At 48.2% G+C, this 21,808-nt stretch overlaps 1 protein-coding gene across 1 annotated transcript in view; it reads left to right on the top strand.

Annotated features, from left to right (window-relative positions):
- The window catches only part of KCNK10 (potassium two pore domain channel subfamily K member 10), a 123,042-nt gene that overhangs the window by 44,012 nt on the left and 57,222 nt on the right, over window positions 1–21,808 (top strand). Inside the window, exon 2 of the mRNA XM_042990284.1 lies at window positions 9,986–10,320. Coding sequence (XP_042846218.1) covers window positions 9,986–10,320 — 335 coding nt within the window. The remainder of the gene's footprint in view (window positions 1–9,985; window positions 10,321–21,808) is intronic.

Raw genomic sequence — 21,808 nt, 5'->3', positions numbered from 1 at the left:
CCCCTCCCAATGCATCCATCTTTTTACCTGGCGAGCTCCTGGACACCAGGGTTCTGCTCTGTCACCGTTTGTCTGCTGGTTCCTGAAGCACGAGACACTTGGCCAACATTTCTTGAATCCCTTTCATGAACATGAATTGAGCTCTTATTATATGCTGTGCACTGGGATTGGGATATGGAAGATTTAGAGGCAAAGGGTCCGGCGCAGGGGGCACCTAGAGGGATTTACCCTCTAGCAGGAGGGATTATTACTGAGAAAGGACTGCAGACGTTTGGGGGTTGGCGTGCCATGTCGGTTTGGCTAGAAGGTCCAGCTTACATTCAGCATCGTCCTGGTTGGAAAATTCCCCTGGAGCCTGGGTCAGCCTTCGGATCCCCTCGGCAGCAGGGATCCCTGGCTTCATCAGACCCCCCAGCTTAGGTGTGCTGGTTTATTGAAGAACCCCCTCCCTGTCTTTTTAGATCTGCTTCCCCAATTTCTCAGTAAGTCCTTTGATTCCTTGAAGACTTCACTAATGAGAGCTATTAATAGTATTTGCAAACACTTCTCGGTCTTCAGAGAAATGAACTGCTACGTCTGCTACACCACTGTCTCCCCAGCCTCGTGAGGAACAACGTGGGCATTCTTTTCCCTTTTAGGCTTTCTCCCTTCCTCCCTCCTGCACTCACTCCCAGCCTCCGATGGCTGCATTTACGGCGAATCACGGAAATGTTGCTGATGTCAGCAGCACCGATTCTGCATTAGAGGAGCCACTCTAAGGGGGAAGTATCCAGAGGGTGATGCTAAGAGGCAAAGCCATTTTGCGGGGTGTTTTGTGGAAACCGTTTTCTCCCTTGCATGGATCTCGTTCATTGCTGCGACTTAGGAGGCACAGTGAAGGGAGAGCCATCTGAAAATGTTTTTCCCATCCCATTTTTTTTTTTTTTTTTTTTTTTTTTTTTTTTTTTGTAGGAGGTTTTAGTGACTCCCAAGCAAGCCGGGGGCACTGGGCGGCTGCACTGGAAATGCAGGCGGCTGAGGCTGCTTGCAAAGCACAATGTACTGGGGCGTTGGGACTCCCGTCTCAGTGACCCTGCGACAAGGGCAAAGCGAGGACACAGCTCATCCTACATAAACAGTTTGTTCTTAGAAAAATATAAATATAAACCAAAGCCCATGCTAGCTGTCCACGGAACGTGCCGTTCAAATGCTTTCCCCAGAAAATCCTTTTGTAAAGTAGAGAGCTGTCTTGCAGGGGATTGTTAGATACAATTTCAGGTTTATGTACAGGAAGATACACCTCATTTCTTCATGACGTTTGTCCTGACAGCTGTCTCTGAGCAGGGAGACAGGGAAGCTTCCTGGCTGGCACCGAAAGCCAGCTTGGGAAGGAAACCAGGGGGTTTCGAGTGGCAGCAATCCCCGAGGCTGTTCAATTTCCCAGCGACGTCCAGCAGCCTGGATCTGGTCTCCGAGCAGAGAGAAGGAGTAACAAAGAAGGGGGTGGCTCCAGCTCCAGGCGGCTCCAGGAAGGGACGGAAGGAAAGGGAGTTGAGTCTATTAGCTGGAGAGTGAAGTGTTGAACTTGGCATCTAAGCTGGGCAGGGAAGGAAGAAAACACGGGACGGGCAGGGGGCACGCTAGACGGTGAGAGGTAGAGGCGGGACGTGTTATGGGGGTAATTATGTGGAGAGAGCCGGGTGGATAGGATGCTCAGGTCAGAAGTGGGTGTCTTTACCGGAGTATCTCTGGAGCAGGGACATTTCTTGTGAGGACGGCGTTCGGGATGTGGCCATAGGAGGAGGCCGTCATAGTGGAAACCATCGGTGCTCCGCCAGCTCTTCCAGATCCGTCTTCCCTGCCCTGTGCACCCCTCCTCCAGAGTCTGTGCACTTCTCCCCTTGTAGCTTGTCCCTACAAAGAGTCCCTTTTCAGGAGATTTTTTTCTTGGTCTACTGGTGCCTCTGGCCAGGATGCTCCTGGGCATTTTTGTCCCATTTCTGTAGCCATGACTGGCTGGGTAAGAGAAGGCAAGCCTAGCTCCCTGGCCTCCAAGTGGGACAAACTTGGAGAAGTAATTGACGCTTCAGGGTTCCTCTGGGCTCAGGGGACAGGGCTTCACCTGGAGTCACACTCTTGCATGGTTTCTCGCCCTTCCCTTCTCTGCCCTTATGGCCTTTTCCTGGAAGTGCTTCCTAAACAGATTGCTTACAAACCAGTCTTCATCTCGGGATCGGCTTCTGGAGGAATCTGGCTGAAGTGGATTAGAGATGATGGTCATGGTGATGAAATGAGGGAAATGGGAGGTGTTGGTATTGGAAAGATTGTCTGTGGAACAACTGAAATAACTCAGGAGGAAAGCAGGACCTGGACGGAAGCTTCAGGGAATCAAGGAGAGAAGTCGGCTGTACCACAGCCAGCCACAAGAAGAGGAGGAAGTGAAGGAACCAGAGGGTTTGGGTCTCAAAGGAACAGGGATTTGGTCACAAGAGTGTGGAGTGTTTTATTTCCGGGACAGTGTGGGCCTGACATTGTGGGTGAGGGAGATTGGCCAACCTCTACCTGAATGCCACAGTCGGAGGACAGGGTCTTCCAGGGAAGCCCAGGTGTCAGTGAGGAAGGTGGAGGAAGGTTCCCTGAAGATGCTGAGGAAGTAGGGGAGGTCTTCAGTCCTGGTGGCCCTGAGGTGTCTTTGGAAAGGTTTGGGATGGAGGAGGGAAGTTTGGATCAGAGCAGACGAAGCAGAGAGTAGAAGAGGGATTAAAGCTACATTGAGGGGAATCAAAGCTACAGGGAGGCTTACATCCACTGGCTTACTTGGCCATTGCTCTTTTCAAAAGAATTGGGTTCTTCAGCCTCCTGGTAGATGGTGGTTTAGCAGCCTGGACAAAGTATGGAGCTTGCGATGTGCTCCTGGCACATAGTTGGCATGCATTTGTTGTAAGTGAGTAAATGACACATCAAGTTTCTAAACGCCCCTCCCCTTTCATCCCTGTAAAACATTCGTGCACTTACCACCTCTGTATTTTATGCTCTGATAAATTTGGAATTTCTCAAAGTACCTCCGGCTACTTCCATCACCACCATTGTGTGGGATGCAGTGAACAGGTTTCCCAAGGAAAGGGAGTTAGGCATGGGGTTATGGACTTAAGTCATAGGACCTTTCTACCTAATGGGTTAAGACATATTTTTCAGTTTTGCTTTCTACTGTGGATCTAGAAAAAAGAATTGCTTGGGTTGGTACAACTACTTGTGACCTACGTGCTTGAGATAGCCAATACCCAAGGGAGTTTGCTGGGGTCAGAGGGCAGCATGTGGAGGGTGAGGCAGGGCTGGGGAAGTAAGACGGGCCTGAGCACGTGGAACATTGGAGGCCACGTAAACAGCTGTGGGAGTCATTGTGCGGTTTTAAGCAGGAGCGGGACTGGAATTTTGGAAGGACCCCCTGGCTCCAGCCTGATTGGGAAGAGTCCCCTTCATGGAGCCCAGTGAGGAGAGGTAATTGCTGTTGACAAAACACCTGGGAAAGGCAAACCTCTGTCTTGAAGGAATGGGCCCTGAAGATGGTATGTAAAATACTTGGCCCCAGGGTAAAGGAGATATTTTGGGAACCGCAGCAGCTGACATTCTTTTTAATCCGAAAGGTAGGGGAAAAATAATCTTTTTTTTAAAAAAGTGCTTTAGTTAATTTAAATTATGGAGGAAAAAACTTAGAGCAAGAGACAAAATATGTTCTTCATGAAGCATTTTGGACCTAGACAACAGAACCCCAGCTGGGGCCGCGTGCCTTTAGGCCTTGACCAAATGCAAATGAGTCAAGACAAATGGGTCCATCTCACCAGCATGGTGGAGTGCGGGGCCTGTTGGAAAACCACAAGGTAGGGAGCCCCAGATCTCGAAGGAGGGACCGGGCAGTGGGAAGTGCCAGGGCTGTCGTGGCCAGCTCGCATGGGCAAGGAGGAGCTCTGGTCCTGGGCTCTTCCTCGTCTTCCTTAGGAATTGAACAAATCATGAAGAGCTTTCCTTGGACTATTTATTGTTTGAGAACACCTCGACTCTGGATGTCTGTCTGTGGGGGGCAGAAAATACTATAGTACTAGGACTGCTCATACTACCAGATCAATGAATTCTGCAGTCGGATTTTCTGTTGGGCAAGTGTGTGACATTGACCTTATAAATGTTGGTGCAAGGCGAATTTATGGATGGAGGCGTGAATGAATCCAGGAATGGAACAAATTAGAAGTAGGAGGATCTCAGCTGCCGGCAGTGTGCTGAGCTCCACACTGAGACACAGAGCGGAGAGGAAGGACATCTGATTATACTGGGGGTGGGCAGTCGGGGAGGACTTCCTGGAGGTGGTGGCACACGAAGTGAATTTTTAAGTAGGAGGCGATGTCGGCCAGATAAAGAGTGGGGAGGAGAAAGGTATCGGGAAGCAAGATGGCCCAGAGGGCGGCATTAGCAGGGCTCAGCACGCAGGGGTCGGGTGCTGCTGGGTTTGGCTGGGGCGAAGGTTGCCTGTGGGGGCGTGGCAGCGGGTGAGGCTGGGGAGACCGGCAGGCACCGGGTCCTGGAAGGAGCCTGCGCTTTGTTTTTTCTTTTCCCCCACCCTCCCCGCCCTCCCACCCCCCTCAACCCTCAGTTTGTTCTCAGTTTTTAAGAGTCTCTTATGTTTTGGGAGCCTGCGCTTTATTTGCATCACTATGGTGTCTTCAGAGGGGCTGAAATATGAGGTCCAAGTGTTCAGAGTCGCACCCGGGAGAGCGCCATCTGGCTGCCATGTGGAGGATGGATTTGAGGGGACAGGACCGGAGGCTTTCTAAGTGATTCCGGTGAGAGAAGACAGAGCCTTGCCCTAAAGAGAGAGGCGAGGACAGATGTGAGTCAAGGTGGCAACATGTTCTCGACTCCCTCCTCCCTCCCCTCCCCTTTCTTTCAGCCTGGTTTCCTCTAGTCTTGGCTCTCTGTCTCTAAAGGTCCTCAAATTTCCCCATGCCTTTTTCTTCCATCTGGAAAGAAAGCTTGGGTGTTTCGAGAGGGCTAGGAGAGAGAAATAATTAAACCCAAAGGGAGAGCCTTTGCTTTGGTGGCATTTGGGGCACAGGGCTTTCTCATTTAGTGTGTGTAGACGGAGAGTCGCTGCGTTCTTACCAGGACCAGCTTGACCAGCTTTAAGGCACAGCCATCAGATGGAAGCTGGGAGAACGAGGTTTGGCTGTTGGGACGTCTGGAGTCAGAGCAAACATGCACATCCTGTCTGCTCTTCTTAGAGGATGGCAGAGGTGAAAGCAGCCTCTGGGACAGCTGCAGGCAGGTGGGGCTCCCCATCACCCCTTCCCTCTTCCTGACACCCACCCTGTGCCCTACCCCCAGGGAAGCCTTTTGAGGATTCCAGACTGAGCTTCCACCTGGAGCTCTCGGGAAGCTCCGAGCCGTCCATGCAGGTGGCCCTGGACCGATTCCAGACCTGGGAGGGCTGGGGGGGAGGGCAGGAGTTCTTTGCTTCTCGCCAGTGTGTTGCAATCACTTGTACTTTGCCTGGGTCAATAGGCAGAGTCACGTGACTGCGTGACTGCGGACCTCTGAGGTGGCCGCGTTCCACGTTTCCAAGAAACCCTGAATCCCGCGGATGTCATTTGTTCCGAGCGGCCCGGAGGAGCGGAAGGCATCCGGGGTTAGGTGTGGGAAGACAGATCCAAGGATGCCACTGCTTGGGACAGGCTGGTCAGGGTCACCTGTCAGTGCCTCACCTGTCAAGAGGGGTAGATAATGACAACTGTTCTCCACAGGAGGTTTTGTGACGACGAACTAGGTTCACGCGTGGGTGAGACCCTCGTCAATTTTCCCACCGACTCTGAAGGCAGGGACGTATCTTACTCATTTCTGTGTCCTCAGGACCCAGCACAGTGCCCGGCTGACTCAAATGTTTGTTGACTGAGTGCAAGAATGGGTGATGCGGTAAGTATAGGGCCTGGGAAAGCCTGAAAACTTTAAAACTACTAACAACTTGTTCAACTAAGAAGGAGCAGATTTGCACGCGTGCTCCCGTATCTACCCGTGTTTCGGTAAAAGCAGAATGGGCAGATGGTTATGAGGAAACCTTTTATCTTGTACTTTTCTTTTTTAAATGTTTATTTATTTTGAGAAAGAGAGAGAGTGGGAGTGGGGGAGGGGCGGAGAGAGAGAATCCCACGCAGGCCCTGCGCTAACAGCACGGAGCCCGACGCAGGGCTTGATCTCATGAACCATGAGATCGTGATCTGAGCCGAACTCAAGAGTCGGGGCTTAACTGACTGAGCCACCCAGGTGCCCCTGTGAGGAAACATTTTAAAAGGAAAATTAACTTACGGTATTATCTTCCAGGCTTTGCCTTCTCATCAATTCTTGGCAGTGTTTTTTGCTGCCAGATACTTTTCTGTGGGAGTCATGAAGAATGATAGATCATTACTTTATATGACCCATCCGTTATTGATACGTTTTAGATAAAAGGGCCCTTTCCACCAAGGGAATTTCTTTGGTTCCTATTTTTCTGTTTCCTATGCTCCAGAAGAGGACTGACTTGGAAGTCACGTTATTCTCATTTTAATCCCACCAGCCCCCCAACCCTCCATCTGAGTCCTTATCATCCACCTTTCGCAGATAAGGAAACAGAGAAACTAAATGGCGGTCTCAGGGTCACCCAGCCACTGATAGATTTGGGACTGAAGTTCTGGTTTTTACTCCTGGTGATTTGGAAACTCAAGATTGGTGGATTCTATTCAGACTCTGCTCCCAGAGTCTGTCCCTTAGCAGAGTGGCATCAGGAACTGGTCTGAAAAAGACCTTTGTCAAGCCCAATTCTGCTCAGCCTCAGGGATGCTAGAAGCCCCGGAAACATCCATGATGCAAGTCCGTGAATGAGTCCCAGCTGCAGATGACCCCCGAGCTCAAGGCCGTCATTAGGCTTCCTCCTAATGGTTATCACCTGTCAGTGTGGAGGATGTCCCCTAAGTGGGTTGTCAACCCCTGGAGCTGGGAGGGACTGTGACCACCACAGCACAGCGCCTCGTGCTCATTTGGCATTACACAAATGCTTGTTACTGAGGGTGGTGGTGACTGATGGGGCTTTTGTTTATGGTTTGAAGGAATCAGCAACAACAACAACAACAACAACAACAGAAAACAAACAATTGCTCTATGCCAGGCACTATGCCGAGAAATGGAGATCCAGCCATTAAAAGACAAGCTTTCAGACTCCAAGGAGTTTGTAGGCTCGTCGGGCGAGGGGCACGCCGGGTGGGCCTGGAGAGTCCAGGATGACTTCACAGGGGAGGCGGCTTGGAGCTGAGATTGAGGAGGATGGGAGTTTCCCAGGCAGGTGAAGGTGGGGAGGGGGCTGCCGGCCAGAGGAACATCCATGAAGGGGTGAGGTGTGAGCAGAGCACTGTTGTGTCGGGGCACCTGCTCTTGGCTCCTGGGGTGCCAAGCGGTTTCCCGCTGAACACCACTCATCCACGTTGTATGCGCGGTTCGGACGTGCCCACGTCTCTTCCTTCTGTTCTTCATTCATTTTATCAGCGCCTCTGTGGGAGGCACCATACAGGACACTGGGGTACAGAGGTGAGAGGGTAGACCCGGGGCCTGCCCTCCTGAAGCTCTAAGTCGAGTGACAAGTAAACAGGCTCTATTAACAGCACAGGGCAGTGAGTGTGGGTCAAGAGAGATCTAATCTAGTGGGGGTGTATTAGCTTCCTGTTGCTGCTGTAACAATCTTAGTGGCTGAAAAGAATACATCTTTATTATCTTATGGTTCTGGAGGTCAGAAGTTCCAAATCGGTCTCATTGGGCCAAAATTAAGGTGTGGGCAGGGTGGGATCCTTCTGGAGCCTGTAGGGGAGAGTCTGTTCCTTGTCTCTTCCAGCTTCTAGGAGCTGATTCCATCCCTTGGCTTAGGACCTCTGCTTCTGTCTTTACATGTCTTTCTCTGACTGTCCTGCCTCCCTCTTAGAAGGAAATTTGTGATTATATTGGGCCCACCCAGATAATCTAGGATAATTCCCTATCTCTAGATTTTTAACTTAATCACATTTGCAAAGTTCCTTTCCTGTTGTAAGGTAACACAGGCATAGGGCCCAGGGATTAGGATGTGGACATCTTTGGGGGCCATTATTCCACCGTCCACAGAGGCCGCAGGAGGAAAGGGGAGGAAGTGCTTCTGGAAGTGGTATTTGACCCCAGATTTGTCAAAGATGGGTGAGAGTGGAAGCAGGGAGGTTACTTAGGTGGCTGCTGGATTGGTTCAAGCAAGATGAGTTAAGGTTGGTAGTCCTAGGAATGGTGAGAGGCGCAAGAGACTGAGATACAATGGGGAAGTTGAATGAATGGGAAACGTGGAGGCAAGGCTGAAAGCAAGCTGCCCAAGACAAGACGCACCTCAGTATCAACAAGGGCTAGTAGGAACCCGGAAGTAGTGTTTTGGGGGAAGGATTAGCAAGAACATAATGCCCACAGTGCTGATCCTAATTCTTAAATCTTTCAATCAGAGATTCCAGGCAGTTTTGGGTTCAGTAAGTCAGAAGGAAATGTAACATTTTATTTGCAGCGATTATATACGATTATCAACAATAATGCTTTTATTTGCTAGAATAAGATACAATAAAAGGTTGATTGCTCTGTTTGGTTTTCACGAGAAAAGCTGATTTTGAGGCCCTAGGAGGAAAGGCAGATGTTTACAGACCTAGATTCCTGGAGGTGGCCACCCTTCTGGCCAGGCATTGTCAGGGTCATTGGTGCTGTGAACAGGCAGGGACATCCCCGTGCTTTTATTTATCTTGAGTTCCCCAAGGCAGGGACTGAGCAGTGAGCTCTCTTGAGTGGGATTGTTGGCCCCACTTAGGTAATTAGGGTTGTCATCTCCTAATACCTTATTTACACAACAGCCAGGCTGTGCTATGGCAGAGGCTATAATAAGCATTAGTATAATGAGGGCAGAACAAAATCGAAGTGCACTGTCTGCTCACTGCTGCACAAGACAGATTTCTGAAATGCATGATAGCATTACGTGTGCAACGCTACCCTGTTCCTCCTGCCATTCCAGAAAAGCCTCCAGCTTAACATATTTATTTCCAAGGTAACGAAATTGCCCTAACAGAGACCAGGGACCTTTGAGAATTCGATGTGTTCTCAACACGAGGGGAAATTTCTTTTCCAACGGCTTCTTTTTGGAGGAAAATAGAAGTAAAATTCTATTACTAATAGATCAGGAGTGATTACATCTAAGTCGCTGAATTTTCTATTGAGAAATGCGCTTTGAATCTATTTCTTCTTCTTTTTTTAGGAAACCAAATTTATTGGCATAAAAACATCACTCATTATTCCCTCCCTCATTCTACTCTGTCTTTTTTTTTTTTTTTTCCCCACTTTGGTAGTCTTCTGAAATCCAAACCTTTTTTTTACCGTGTCTGAGTTTTGACTTGTTTCCCTGATGCTAAGCTCACCCTTCTTTGTTTTGTGACCGTGACCTTGGATGAAAGGGACTTTGAAACTCGCTAGATGTTAGTCTCTCCTCTGCTCTTGGTTATCACCCGGTCCTCAGTATGTGGCCAGAGTCGTTGGGCGTCCATCTCCGATTTATTTCCTCTCCAAGTTGAATGATATGTCTGTATTTCAAATATGGTGGTTTGTCATTTATCTTATATATCGTTTAACCAAGGAAGCTAAGGCAAGAGCTGAAGTATAAATCACGGGCCTTCAAAATTGGACCTTGTAGAGAAATATAAGCATTTCAAACTCAATTAATACTATTTTTTTTTTAAAGCCAGAACTCCTGGTGCCCATTTTTCAAGAACTCACACAGGCGCCTCGCAACTGATCAGGTTCCCTCCCTGCCGGCTTGGGGAGCCGGTTTGTGATCCTCACGTTTGAAAGCTGGCTTGAGAAAGACATCTGTGCTTTGCTTCTGCCAAGTTCTGTGTCTTGTATTCATAAACAAACTCTCTCTCCCCCTGTCCTCCACCCTGTTTCTCAGTGGCCGTTCCAGCAGCAGCACCCCCGGTGTGCCAGCCCAAGGGTGCCACTAGTGGGCACCACGCGGCCCCGCGCCTGTCCGTCTCCTCCCGAGCCACGGTGGTAGCCAGAATGGAAGGCGCCCCCCAGGGGGGCCTGCAGACCGTCATGAAGTGGAAAACGGTCGTTGCCATCTTTGTGGTCGTGGTGGTCTATCTCGTCACGGGCGGTCTGGTCTTCCGGGCGCTGGAACAGCCCTTCGAGAGCAGCCAGAAGAACACCATCGCCTTGGAGAAGGCAGAATTCCTGCGGGATCACATCTGCGTGAGCCCACAGGAGCTGGAGACGCTGATCCAGGTGAGCAGGGGGTGAGTCAGCCATAGGATAGCCTGTGGGGAGAAGGGACAGCGTTGGTTCTGTCCTTGGAGCTCACCGAGTTTCGCCTTTGGTTGAGATGCTCCTGATGGTCAGGGTGGTCTTCTCCGGGGAGGCGACCTGTGAGCTGAGACCTCCAAGGAGCCAGAGAGTAAGGCACGTGATGATCAGGGGGAAGAGGGAACATGCGTGCCACAGCCTTGATGCCCTGACGCGTGATGAGTGGGCTCTGTTTCACATCACCCGCTTTTGGAGGAGGTGGCCGGAGGCAGCGGCAGGCAAAAAGGCTTTGGATTTTCCAATTCAAGTCCACCTATGTGTACTGATTAACTTCCTGATTCTGAAGTCTGCGTGAGCTGCTGGGCTAAGAGGGTGCCCTAGGTGCCACAGAAAGAGTTTTAGACAAGCAGCGTTGTATTAACCTATCTCAAGTCAGTGAAAGTGGAGTAAAGACCATCAGAGGTGGGATGAGAGGCTGTTGGTGACTGGGGAGGGCCACTGTGGTGGATTTATGGGGATACAATAAAGACAGCAGTAACAGGAATAATCAAGATTACTGTTTTTGAACTTTATTGTATCAGGCACCGTGCTAAGGCCCTTGCATAGCTTGGGTATTAAGAAAATAGCACCCATAAAAAGATGGAGGCAGAGAACTTTGAGCTACCACCTAGAGAAGCAAGGCAGTGAAAGCAGGGGTGGGGGTGGCCTCGGCAGGGGTGAACTTGGCCATGGGAGGGCCATGGGAGACAGAGAGTCCTCTCAGGTGGAGTGATGGGAGGAAGTGAAACAGGAGGCTTCAGAAGTCTGTGAAGGGCAGAGAGTCAAGTCCCAGAGGGAGGAAGTGAAATGGTCGGGGGCCCAGTTGGAGGGTTCCACCGTGCGGGAGACGGAGGGTGGATGGCTGCCTTGGAGGCTGAAAATTGATTTCCTATCCTGTATACCCTCCTGAACCAGGAAGAGTAGGTCCTGGTGGATGGCGGTGACATTCATGGAGGCAAGGGAGAGCCACGTCTTTCCAGGGCTTCTAAAGTTTGCAAGGCAGAGGGATGGAAAAGATGGCTCCCACAACTCCTTCTGTTCTGGGATTTTCTGCATTAAATTCTAAGGGTTACTGCAATCCAGGATATTGCAGGATTTGCAAGACTGGCCTGGCTCGTTCTTTTCTTTTCTTTTCTTTTCTTTTCTTTTCTTTTCTTTTCTTTTCTTTTCTTTTCTTTTCTCTTCTTTCTTTTCTTTTCTTTCCTTTTCTCGTCTTTCTTTTCTTTCCTTTTCTCTTCTTTCTTTTCTTTTCTTTCCTTTCCTTTCCTTTTTCTCTTCTTTCTTTTCTTTTCTTTCTTTTCTTTTCTTTCTTTTCTTTTTGTTTCTTCTTTCTTTCTCTTTCTTTCTTTCTTTCTTTCTAACTGCACTGATAGGGTAAAGGAATTTGGGGGCTACCTATGATCTGGAACCTTCATAGCAATTATATTCCTTTAAAGAAATTTTGATAATCTGACTTGATTCTTCAATACCTAGAAATACACATTCTCTCCCCACCTCCCCCTCTGGGAATAAATATGATTTCATACCTGTGTTCCTATAATTTTTATGAAAAAAAAACCTGTCAAATCTAAGGGTGGTGTTTTATATTACTCTTTCTTGGATAGCTTTGTCTTTGTTTTCTTCTTTTGTGAAAAAACACCGTCAAGTTTGTGGTGATGAGAGTGTGGTACTAATCTGTGCTGGATTTAAGGCCTAGAATGCCATAGAAAAAGGGGGAAACAATTCTGGAGTAATTTTAAGTAAGAATGGGATTATACTTGTTGTGATGAGACCCTTTTTATTTAGCTGCAATACATATAAACGGTGGTCTGAATTGAATCTAGATTCATGCTTGAATTTTCCTTCCATAGACAGTGAGATCTTGGGGAAAAAGATCATGTCACATTATCTTTGCATCAACGGATGCATCCGAAGTTGGATGCTTAATGGACTGAGCCACCCAGGCACCCCTCATCCATGCATTCTTTAGCTTGCTATTGAACGCCTGTTGTATCAGGTAACATGCTAGGTGCTGGGGATAGAAAAGGTGAAAATAAAATACACCGTGAGCAAGTTACTAACCTCTCTGAGATCCAGTTTCATTATCAATAAAATGTGCCTAAAATCCCTCCCCCCTGGGGTGTTGAGAGGATTAAATTCTATGACTCACTGAGAAGGGCTTTGCACGTGGTGAGTGCTCAGAAAACACGATTGCTATTGCTGCTGCCACTTGTAGGATTGCTCCAGGAGCTTAGAGTTTCAGGCAGTGGCACTGTTTCTTTAAAGTTTTTATTTTAGTTCCTGTTGGTTAACATACGGTGTTGCATTAGTTTCAGGTGTACAATATAGAGATTCAACACTTCCATACATCCCCTGGTTCAGGCAGTGGTTCTTAATGGGGAGGGGGGTCTGCCCCCCAGATGACCTCTGACAATGTCCGGAGGCATTTTTGGTTGTCAAGTCTTGAGGCGGTGTTAGTAGGGTCTGGTGAGTAGAGACCAGAGAGGCTGCTAACATCCTGCAATGCACAGGACGGCCCTGGCCACAGCAAAGAATTATGCAGGCAGGTGTCGGCAGGCCGAGGCAGAGAAACCCTGGAGGAAGAGGCATGTAACCCAACAACCGCAATTCACTGGAATGGAGCTATTATTTTTCCAGTTTTATGGCGATGTAATTGACATGCGTCACTGTATAAGTTTGGATGTACAGAAGAATGGTTGGGAACATATATTCTGTAATGATTACCACTATGTTTGGTTGGCATCCATCACCTCATATAGCTACAATAAAGAAAAAAAGCAAAAAGAGAAAAAAAAAATCTTCTTGTGCTGAGGACCCTCGAGATTTGCTCTCTTAACACCTTTCCTATATATCACACTGCAGCGTTAGCTAGGGTCATCATGCTGTACTTTTTGTCCTTACTACTTATGGATCTTATTTTAATTTTATTTTCTAACGTTTATTTATTTTTGAGAGAGAGAGAGAGGCAGAACATGAGCAGGGGAGGGGGCAGAGAGAGGGAGACACAGAATCCGAAGCAGGCTCCGGACTCTGAGCTGTCAGCATAGAACCCGACGCGGGGCTCGAACCCACAAACCGTGAGATCATGCCCTGAGCTGAGGTCGGATGGTTAAGTGACTGAGCCACCCAGGTGCCCCTACTTAGGGATCTTATAACCGGAAGCTGATACTTTTTAACCACCTTCCTCCAGGCCCCCTCCCCCTCCCCTTGGCCTCTGATCTCTTTTTCTATGAATTTTTCTCTTAGATTCCACATATAAGTGCGGTCATACAGTATCTGTCTTTCTCTGTCTGACCTATTTTACTCAGCATAATGCCGTCCACTCGTTTTCCACTGTATATATTATGTACCACAACTCCTTTATCTGCTCCTTTGTGGATGGACACTTAGGTGGTTTCCGGGTCTTGTCTACTGTAAATAATGCTGCCGTGAGCATGAGGTGCGTGTATTTTTTCAAGTTAGTGTTTTTGTGTTTTCTTGGACGTATTCCCAGAAGTGCAATTGCTGGATCATATGGTAGTTCTATTTTTAAGTTTTTGAGGAACCTCCATACTGTTTTCCAGAGTGGCGGCACTGATTTACATTCCCACCAGCAGCGCGAGAGGGTTCCCCTTTCTCCACGTCCCTGCCAGCATTTGTTCTATCTTGTCTTTTTATGACGGCCAGAATGGAGCTACAGAAGTACATAAAAATGGGAGCCCCAGTGACGCAAACAGAGGTCAGGGAAGATTTTGTGGCTCTTTATCTCTTTTGGTCCCTATAACCGTTCTACAAGGATAGTCTTTTGTGCCCACGGAAACAGAGGCATCAGGCAGCGAGGTTACATGCTCAAGGTCACCCGTCAGTAAGCAGAAGATCTAGGATTTACTCCTGGGCGGTCTGACCATGCATCCTAGGCTTTTAACCACCGCACATGCGAACAGAAACGTGGACTGTGGGAGGAGATCCATTCCCTAGGTCATGGGTCAAGGGCACCCCAATGGTGTGTGTGGCCCGTTGAGGAAGCTGCAGGTGGTCAGTGTGGCCTGAGCTGAGAGGTGGAGGGAGGGGTGGTAGATAAGACTGGGGAGGCGAGTGGGGCTGGATTTGGGAGGTGCCCAGAGAGCCTTGCTGAGGAGTTAGGCTTTCTGCCCTGGGAAGTGGGGAGTCACTGAAGAGTTTAAGCAAGGCAGTGACATGATGAAAATTTGCTGTTGGAAAAATAACTCTCCTAGCAAGGGGGGCTTTGGGTTGGTGGAAGGAGAAATTGAAGGAAGGAAGACTCATAAGGAGACTATTAGAACATCATAAGTGAGACACAGATGCCGAGATAACAGGGAAGGGGCCACGTTTTTTTTTTGTTTGTTTTTTTTTTTTTGACAGTTATAGCAAACAATTTCTTTCCTTTTTTTTTCAATATATGAAATTTATTGTCAAATTGGTTTCCATACAACACCCAGTGCTCGTCCCAAAAGATGCCCTCTTCAATACCCATCACCCACAGAAGGGGCCACGTTGAAGAGAGTCGGATGAAGAAAACTTGCAAATGACTCATTCCCCATTCAGCGGAGATTTCTGGAGTGCCTGCTCAGTGCTCCTTGTTCAAGCAGAGGCTGGTGGGCAGCATAGCGTGGCAATAAGCACCCAGACTCTGCAGTTTCCCTTCCTGTGTTCAATCTCTTTCCCGCTTCCCGGCCAGGTGACTTGGGAAATAGGGGAGTCACCCCGGGGCCTCACCTTCCCATCTGTAAAATGGAGATAGTGGTATTAGTGTCCACCTGTTTGGGTCGTATGAATAGTAAACAAAAAGTTCAGTTACTTGCAGCTGTTGTGATTGCTACTATTTCTTTGTTCGGGAAGGAAGCAAAAAGCCAGAAAGCCCCTGAAGTATGTGCATCCTGGGATCCCCCTAAGGGAAAAGAGAAGAAAGCTCCTAAAAGGCCCTCCGGGGTTTCAATCCTAAATTTTGTCATTGACAAATTTTCTCAATGTGCTTCTACTGTTGAAGTGTGAAGTCACCTTCGCAGAAATTGCTCTGTGAGTGCCGGGTTGGGTTGCTAACACCGAGGGGCTGTGTCTTTGTGGCCTGAGCTCAGGGAGGAAATGGACCAGTTTCCTATTCCATTTAGAGGGTTTACCGGGGCCATCTAGATCCGCGTCTTTATCCCGAGCCGTGGTGGGGACACTGATCACTGTCTGCCCCTCCTCCATTGTTCCTCCTGTGGTTTGAGAAACATTCCAGAGAACCTCAGGGTCCCAGAAGACTCAGGCAGCCCCCAAGGCTGGCACAGGTCAGTGGAACAATAGGGTGGCCATCATTCCAAGGTGTGACTGAGTGAAGGGGTGGATGTCATCTGTACCTGACTGCTGTTTACCCCTAGTGAGGCGTGTGGATCTTTCTAGTTTGATGCCCTGGGGCAAGCCACTTAACCAGAGCTGGGCCTCAGGGGTTCCACCCAGAGGGGACACATAAGAGCCATCCATCTTTAGACTCTCGCCCCCGAGGCGACGCGAGGGAGCCTGCAGATGACAGTAACAGAGAGATCTCCTGCAGAGCTGTCGAGGTAATGAAAAATGGCTACTGCTTATTGGTGGTTTACTTTCCTCTAGGCACTCTTCTAAGTGCTTCCAGGTCTGAGTTCATTTAACCCTTGCAATAAGCCTACAGATAGGGTTGCACTGCCGTCATTCCATTTTATGGATGAGAAAATTAATTCTAAGAAGTAACTGGTTCAAGGTAAGTCACAGCCAATGCATGGTTAAACTGGGATTTGAGCCTTGGGATACCTGACTCCAGAGCCCGTAGGTCTAGCCATTGGGCTATGCTGCTCAACTTGCATCAACGGTGAGTATCCCCCTATAGCACATCTGGGCCTTTTCTGAAAGCTTTCACCCCCAAGGAAAATACTGGAGGAAAAGGAGAAATTTTTAAGGAGATGTGGGCTATCTCACCTGGCACTATAGCATTACACGTGTGGACTATATTGTATTTTCAAAGAGGGGGATGTCAAAGAGGGGAAGGAGCATGGGCCTGAAAGTCAGGTAGGCTTGGTCCCTCACCCCACTGAACCTAAGTCTTCTCCTCCTACAAAAGGGTGGGACAGTCCCTCTCATTCAGAAGCTGAAGAGGGAAGGAGGTAACCCACTCAGAGCACCCAGCAGAGTGCCTGGCATATAGCTGGTGTCCAGGAAACATTATTTCCTTGAACTTGATTTGATAGCCACCCCATCCCAAGAATCTCTTTATCCTCAGTGCTCTCCTATGCCTCTGTTGCTTATGTCCCTGACGCCAATACAATTGTCTTAGAAGCTTCTGTCATGGCTAGTCTCGGAGAAAGCAAGAACACCTTCGTCTTCTGTAAACCTCAAAGAATAAAATCATGAGGTGGCTTCCCTGACTGATGGGGAACCACACCCCAGCCTGGGTGAGTGATGATACGTGGCAGTTGGTTTTCAGGCTGTCAATTCTTAGATGTTTTAAGACTTTGCAGGTCTCCAGAGTAGCTAGTGGGGTCTCATGGCTATTTTCTCTCCAGGTAGTAGCCACGAGGGAGAGGTGTTTCACAGGAGTGGGTGTAGTATTGGATGAAATGACCACCAGGGAGGACTCGGGATGTTCCATTGTAAGGGTCTTGTAGTGCAGGCAACAAGGATTCCTCTCTCAGTGGAGGGCTCCCCTGGGGACAGCTTGTATAACGTCTCTGACCCCCCACTGCCCCGCAACCCCTAATCCCCCCCCCCCGTCCCCCCCCCCAGTGAGCACACTACCTTGATGCTGGGAGGTGGACATTTTTCCTGGCATCCTTCAGTCCTTGCTTGGGCAAGTTGCTTAACTTTTCAGAACCGTCTTGACCTCAAAATGGGTACTTCCTAGTCATGATGGTCTCTTTATCTGAAGCAAACCTGAAGCTCTCAACTGTCAGCCAGGTCTGGAATTTCCTGGAAGTATGAGCCTTTGTGGGTGGGGGTCCCTTCTCATCCTGCTATATCTTCCCTTCCCCACTTGGACTGGTGCAGGACTTTTTACGTTAGTCAACAGGACCTCTGCCACTGGTTTTCCCTTTATGATCTCTTAGGGATTTTTATCCTTTGCTAATAAGTGATTAGAGTGTTAGATACTTTGCTCAGGACTCTGGCCTACTGACTCATTTTACTAGCTCTGCTCTTTGGGCCTGACTCCACCATGATTTGGTGGGACATGATTTCATTTAAGGTACAAGAGGCTGCAGGAGAGGACGGGGTACTGTGTCGTGTCCTGGGCGTGGACCTTTAATGCTGCCATGGTAACCAAAGCCGCTATTCTGCAGATAAGGGCGGGCCAGAGATCAGGAGCTGCCAAACTGTTTTCTCCAGGAGCAGGAGATGTTAGTTAATTTGCATGAGCCATGAACATTTCCCAAGGCTGTGACATTTACCATTCCCTTCCTCTTTCAAGCTCCAAATCCCTTACTCCATTACTCATTCATTCATTCATTCATTCATTCAACAAATTTACTGATTTCCTGCTGTGCGCCAACTTCAGTACTAAGTCCTGGGGACATAATGGTGAATAAAAGGTGGATGTAGTCCCTGACCTCTTGGAGCTTATAACTAGGATGACCGAACATCCCAGTTTTCGTGGTTCTGGAGTAATAATAGCATCTCTGTCTCTGTCGCAAGTATCCTGGTTTGAAAGATAAATCATATGGCTACCCTACTGATAGGTAGTAGGGGAGACAAATCTTGTGCGTGTGACCACACAAATTAGTATAAATAAAACCGCCATGAGTGAATGCTGCAGACGGGATGGAGCCGTGGGGCATGTGAGCAGGAGGTCTGACACAGGGGGCGCGGGGAGTCCAGACGGGGCAGCTGAGTGCCAAGGCCCTGTGGTGGAAGGGTGCCCGGGGTGTCCGGGGACTTGAGAGAAGAGGAGCATTTATGGCTGGAGGGGAGTTAGCAAGGTAGGAGGTTGGTAGGAGGTTGGACTGGGAGCAGGGGCAAGGGGAGGGAACTGCGCGGGGCTTGATGTTGGACTTTGTCCTAAGCGCACTGGGAAGCTGTGGCCGTGTTTCAGGCAGCAGGGTGACATGATGTGATCAGTCACCAGTTTGCCATTTGGGTCCCTTATCTCGATCCAAAGGGTTGCAGTGGTAGTCAAAGAGCTGGTTTTAAATCATTCATTCATCCATTCATTCATTCATTTAGTAACTACACATTCACGGAGTACCAACTATGGCACTCTGCTAAGTGTTACGCTTTGGATTTCTGAATCACTTGCCTTCAGAGGTGCCCAAACTCAAGTCTTCAGGGAGGCCATCATGTACCCTCCATGGCGTGAGGTGCTCTGCTTGGCCCCGTGGCATCAATCACTCACATTTGCCTCCACGCTTAATAGACTCTATTGAGTGACTACTGTCTTTCTCATCCGTCTCCTTCCCACAGCTGTAAGGTCTTCCAGGTTGAGTCTGTGTCTTTTATCCTTATGTTGCTCATACCTGGCACAAGTAGCTGGCCCACAGAAGATGCTCAAGGCTTGAGGAATGAAGGAATAGGGATTTTCATATCTGTTTTGGAGACCAAGAGCCCTTCATTTCAAACCTTCACAGAAGCGAAGCAGAAAATTTGTTTCGGGGCAATAGAAGCCCTTTCTTTTCAGCCTTGTTGTCAAGAGTACTTCTCTTAAAGCATCTTCCTGTCTTTTTTTCCTGCATGAGCAGATTCCCTTGGTGTCCATAACCTCCAAAGTTTACATATTTAGGAATGCAGCGATTTAAGAAAAGCGTGGCACTGGAGACACCGATTCAGCAGTCCGCGGAAATCCGTGCTGTGAGTCAGAGAGCAGAGCCAGCTAAGCCTTGTCCTTTCCCGCCCTGGGCCATCACTTCTTCCAAGCAGCTTTTGGGCAAGAAGTTTAGGCCACAGCTGAGGCAGCAGGGGACCTCTGCTGAGTGTGGGTTTGGGTCCTTTGTGCCCAAGGACGCAGCCCTGACAAATTGAAGTGACTCCTCCTGGCGGGTGTCCCGAAGTCAGAGGCACTGCCATTTCTCCAGTGAAGCAGTCATACACGAGATTGTTCAGTGCACGCAGGGTTGGGCCTGCAGCCCCTGGCCTGTCTCTACTGGCCTCCAGTTCATTATTATTATTGTTTTCATCCCGGAGGTTGTGATTCCATCAGTGTTTAGTGAAGTCCTGAAGCTTTTAAGCCAGAAATTAAAGAGCTAATGGAAATTGGCATGCTACTGGAAAAATGAATTTGCAAATGAGGATTGTGTTCCAAAAAAAAAAAAAACAAAAAAAAACCAACTCCCATAAAAATAAAACAAAAACCCAGCAATGAGTGGTACGGCATCCACATTTCTGTACAAATGTGCATGTGTCTGCTTCTTGTTTAAAGTGAAGCGAAAATCTTATTTAACGAGATTTTGATGGTGTGCGGCTCATTTAATTATTTTCATTATTTATAATCAGATGTATTCATTTAGGTAACTAATATTTACTGAATGCTTGTCACGAAGCAGGTGCTGTGTTAGACTCTTGTGATTAGAAAACAAATAACAGGGGCGCCTGGGTGGCTCAGTCGGTTAAGCGTCCGACTTTGGCTCAGGTCATGATCTCGCGGTTCGTGAGTTCAAGCCCCGCATCAGGCTCTGTGCTGACCGCTCAGAGCCTGGAGCCTGTTTCAGGTTCTGTGTCTCCCTCTCTCTCTGACCCTCCCCTGTTCATGCTCTGTCTCTCTCTCTGTCTCAAAAATAAATAAACATTAAAAAAATATTAAAAAAAATAGAAAAAGAAAACAAATAACAGAAGATGCAAGATGGCTACTCCCTGTCCTCCAGAAGCTCCCAGTCTGGTATTAATTGTATCATTAGCTAACACTTGCACGGTGTTTACTGAGGCCAGGCACTGCTGTAAATACTTTATCATTTAATGTTGACACGATCCTTTGAGGTGAGGGTAAGAAACTGACGGGAGGAGTTAAGTAACTTGCCCATGCTTGACTGAGAGGTAGAACTGGGATCTGGAGATGGGGAGTCTGGCCCCAGAATCTGTGCTTTTTAAAAATTTTTTTAAAAAAATGTTTATTTTTGAGAGAAAGAGAGACACAGCATGAATGGGGGAGGGGTAGAGAGAGAGGGAGACACAGAATCTGAAGCAGGCTCCGGGCTCTGAGCTATCAGCACAGAGCCCAACATGGGGCTTGAACCCAGAAATCGTGAGATCATGACCTGAGCCAAAGTCAGACACTTAACCGACTGAGCCACCCAGGCATCCCCAGTATCTGTGCTTTTTAACCACAATGTTCTACTGATGGTCAGGGAGACCAACTTGTCTTGATAGTTGGAATCCAGTATGGCCATTGCTGGAAGATAAGGAAACACTTGGGCCCTTATTCACAGAGCAGGCGTCTATATCTCAACCTGTGGGACCTTCAAAAGGACCTTCATTCACCTGTGAGGATGGCAGAGGGTCATGATTACCTGTTGGTTGTGCTCTAGAGAGACGTTGTGTCTTCACATAAAGGTATTGAGGCTGGGTCAGTGTATTCTGTTTAAAACCAAAGTACATGAGTTGTCATTCAGCTCTGTGGTGAAGAGTAACTTCTTAGTCTTTGCTGAGAACAAGGAAATTCCTTTCCTTCTCAGTGGACAGAAGAGATGGAAATCTTGCTGATGCCAGGTTAACTTTATGGAGTAAGTGAGGAGTTAACCTTTCATTCTTTGAGAAATGAGGACCAGATCACAGATTCTTCTCTATATTGTCCTATTTCATGTGGGAGAAAGTGACATAGCAGATGAGCTTTAGAAAAATGTTTGCACACTGGACAGAGAGGTGTCTGTGGGAGACAGGAGAAGGCATAGTTGAAGGAGTGTGCCTTTAACCAGTCCCGGCTCTGCCACTTACCAGCTACCACAACTGTGGCCAAGTCACTTTTGCTTTCTCTTGTCTCATTTAGACTAGAGATGGAATTAATAACATGACTTTTTATAACAGGGCTTTTGTGAGGGTTGAATAAGAGAAGAAGGTGCATTTCAAATGCTGGCTACTATGATTATTTTTGTGAGTATTCTAGAGCTTTCTCCAAAGTCTCTGGGATTGTCTCCACTTCCTTCTTGTTCCCAGATCAAATCATGCTCATTAGACACTGGTGCTGGTTATAGGTGCTGGCATGTTGTCTATAGAGGCACAGGAAATGAAGTATTAATTTGGGATTCATATTGAACACTCAAGAGCCAGGAAGAGTCTAAGTCAATAGCTACAATGAAAACAAGATAGCAGAAGCGTCTCTCTTTCATGATGTTATGAATCATCTCTTAGATTTCAGGGTCTCTTGAATGCCATAGCAATGGAAGGAATTAGCTCACGTTGCTGTGAATCAGAATTCCTGGAGTTCCTTCTGTAGCCCAGTAAATTCCCCCTCCCCACCTCTGCAATTGTGGACGGACTCATGTTTGATAGGAACGATCTCAAG

Source organism: Panthera tigris, chromosome B3 (assembly GCF_018350195.1).
Source record: "Panthera tigris isolate Pti1 chromosome B3, P.tigris_Pti1_mat1.1, whole genome shotgun sequence".
NCBI lineage: Eukaryota > Metazoa > Chordata > Mammalia > Carnivora > Felidae > Panthera > Panthera tigris.
Note: the sequence above shows the minus strand (reverse complement) of the source record. Positions and strands in the feature narration are given on the sequence as shown.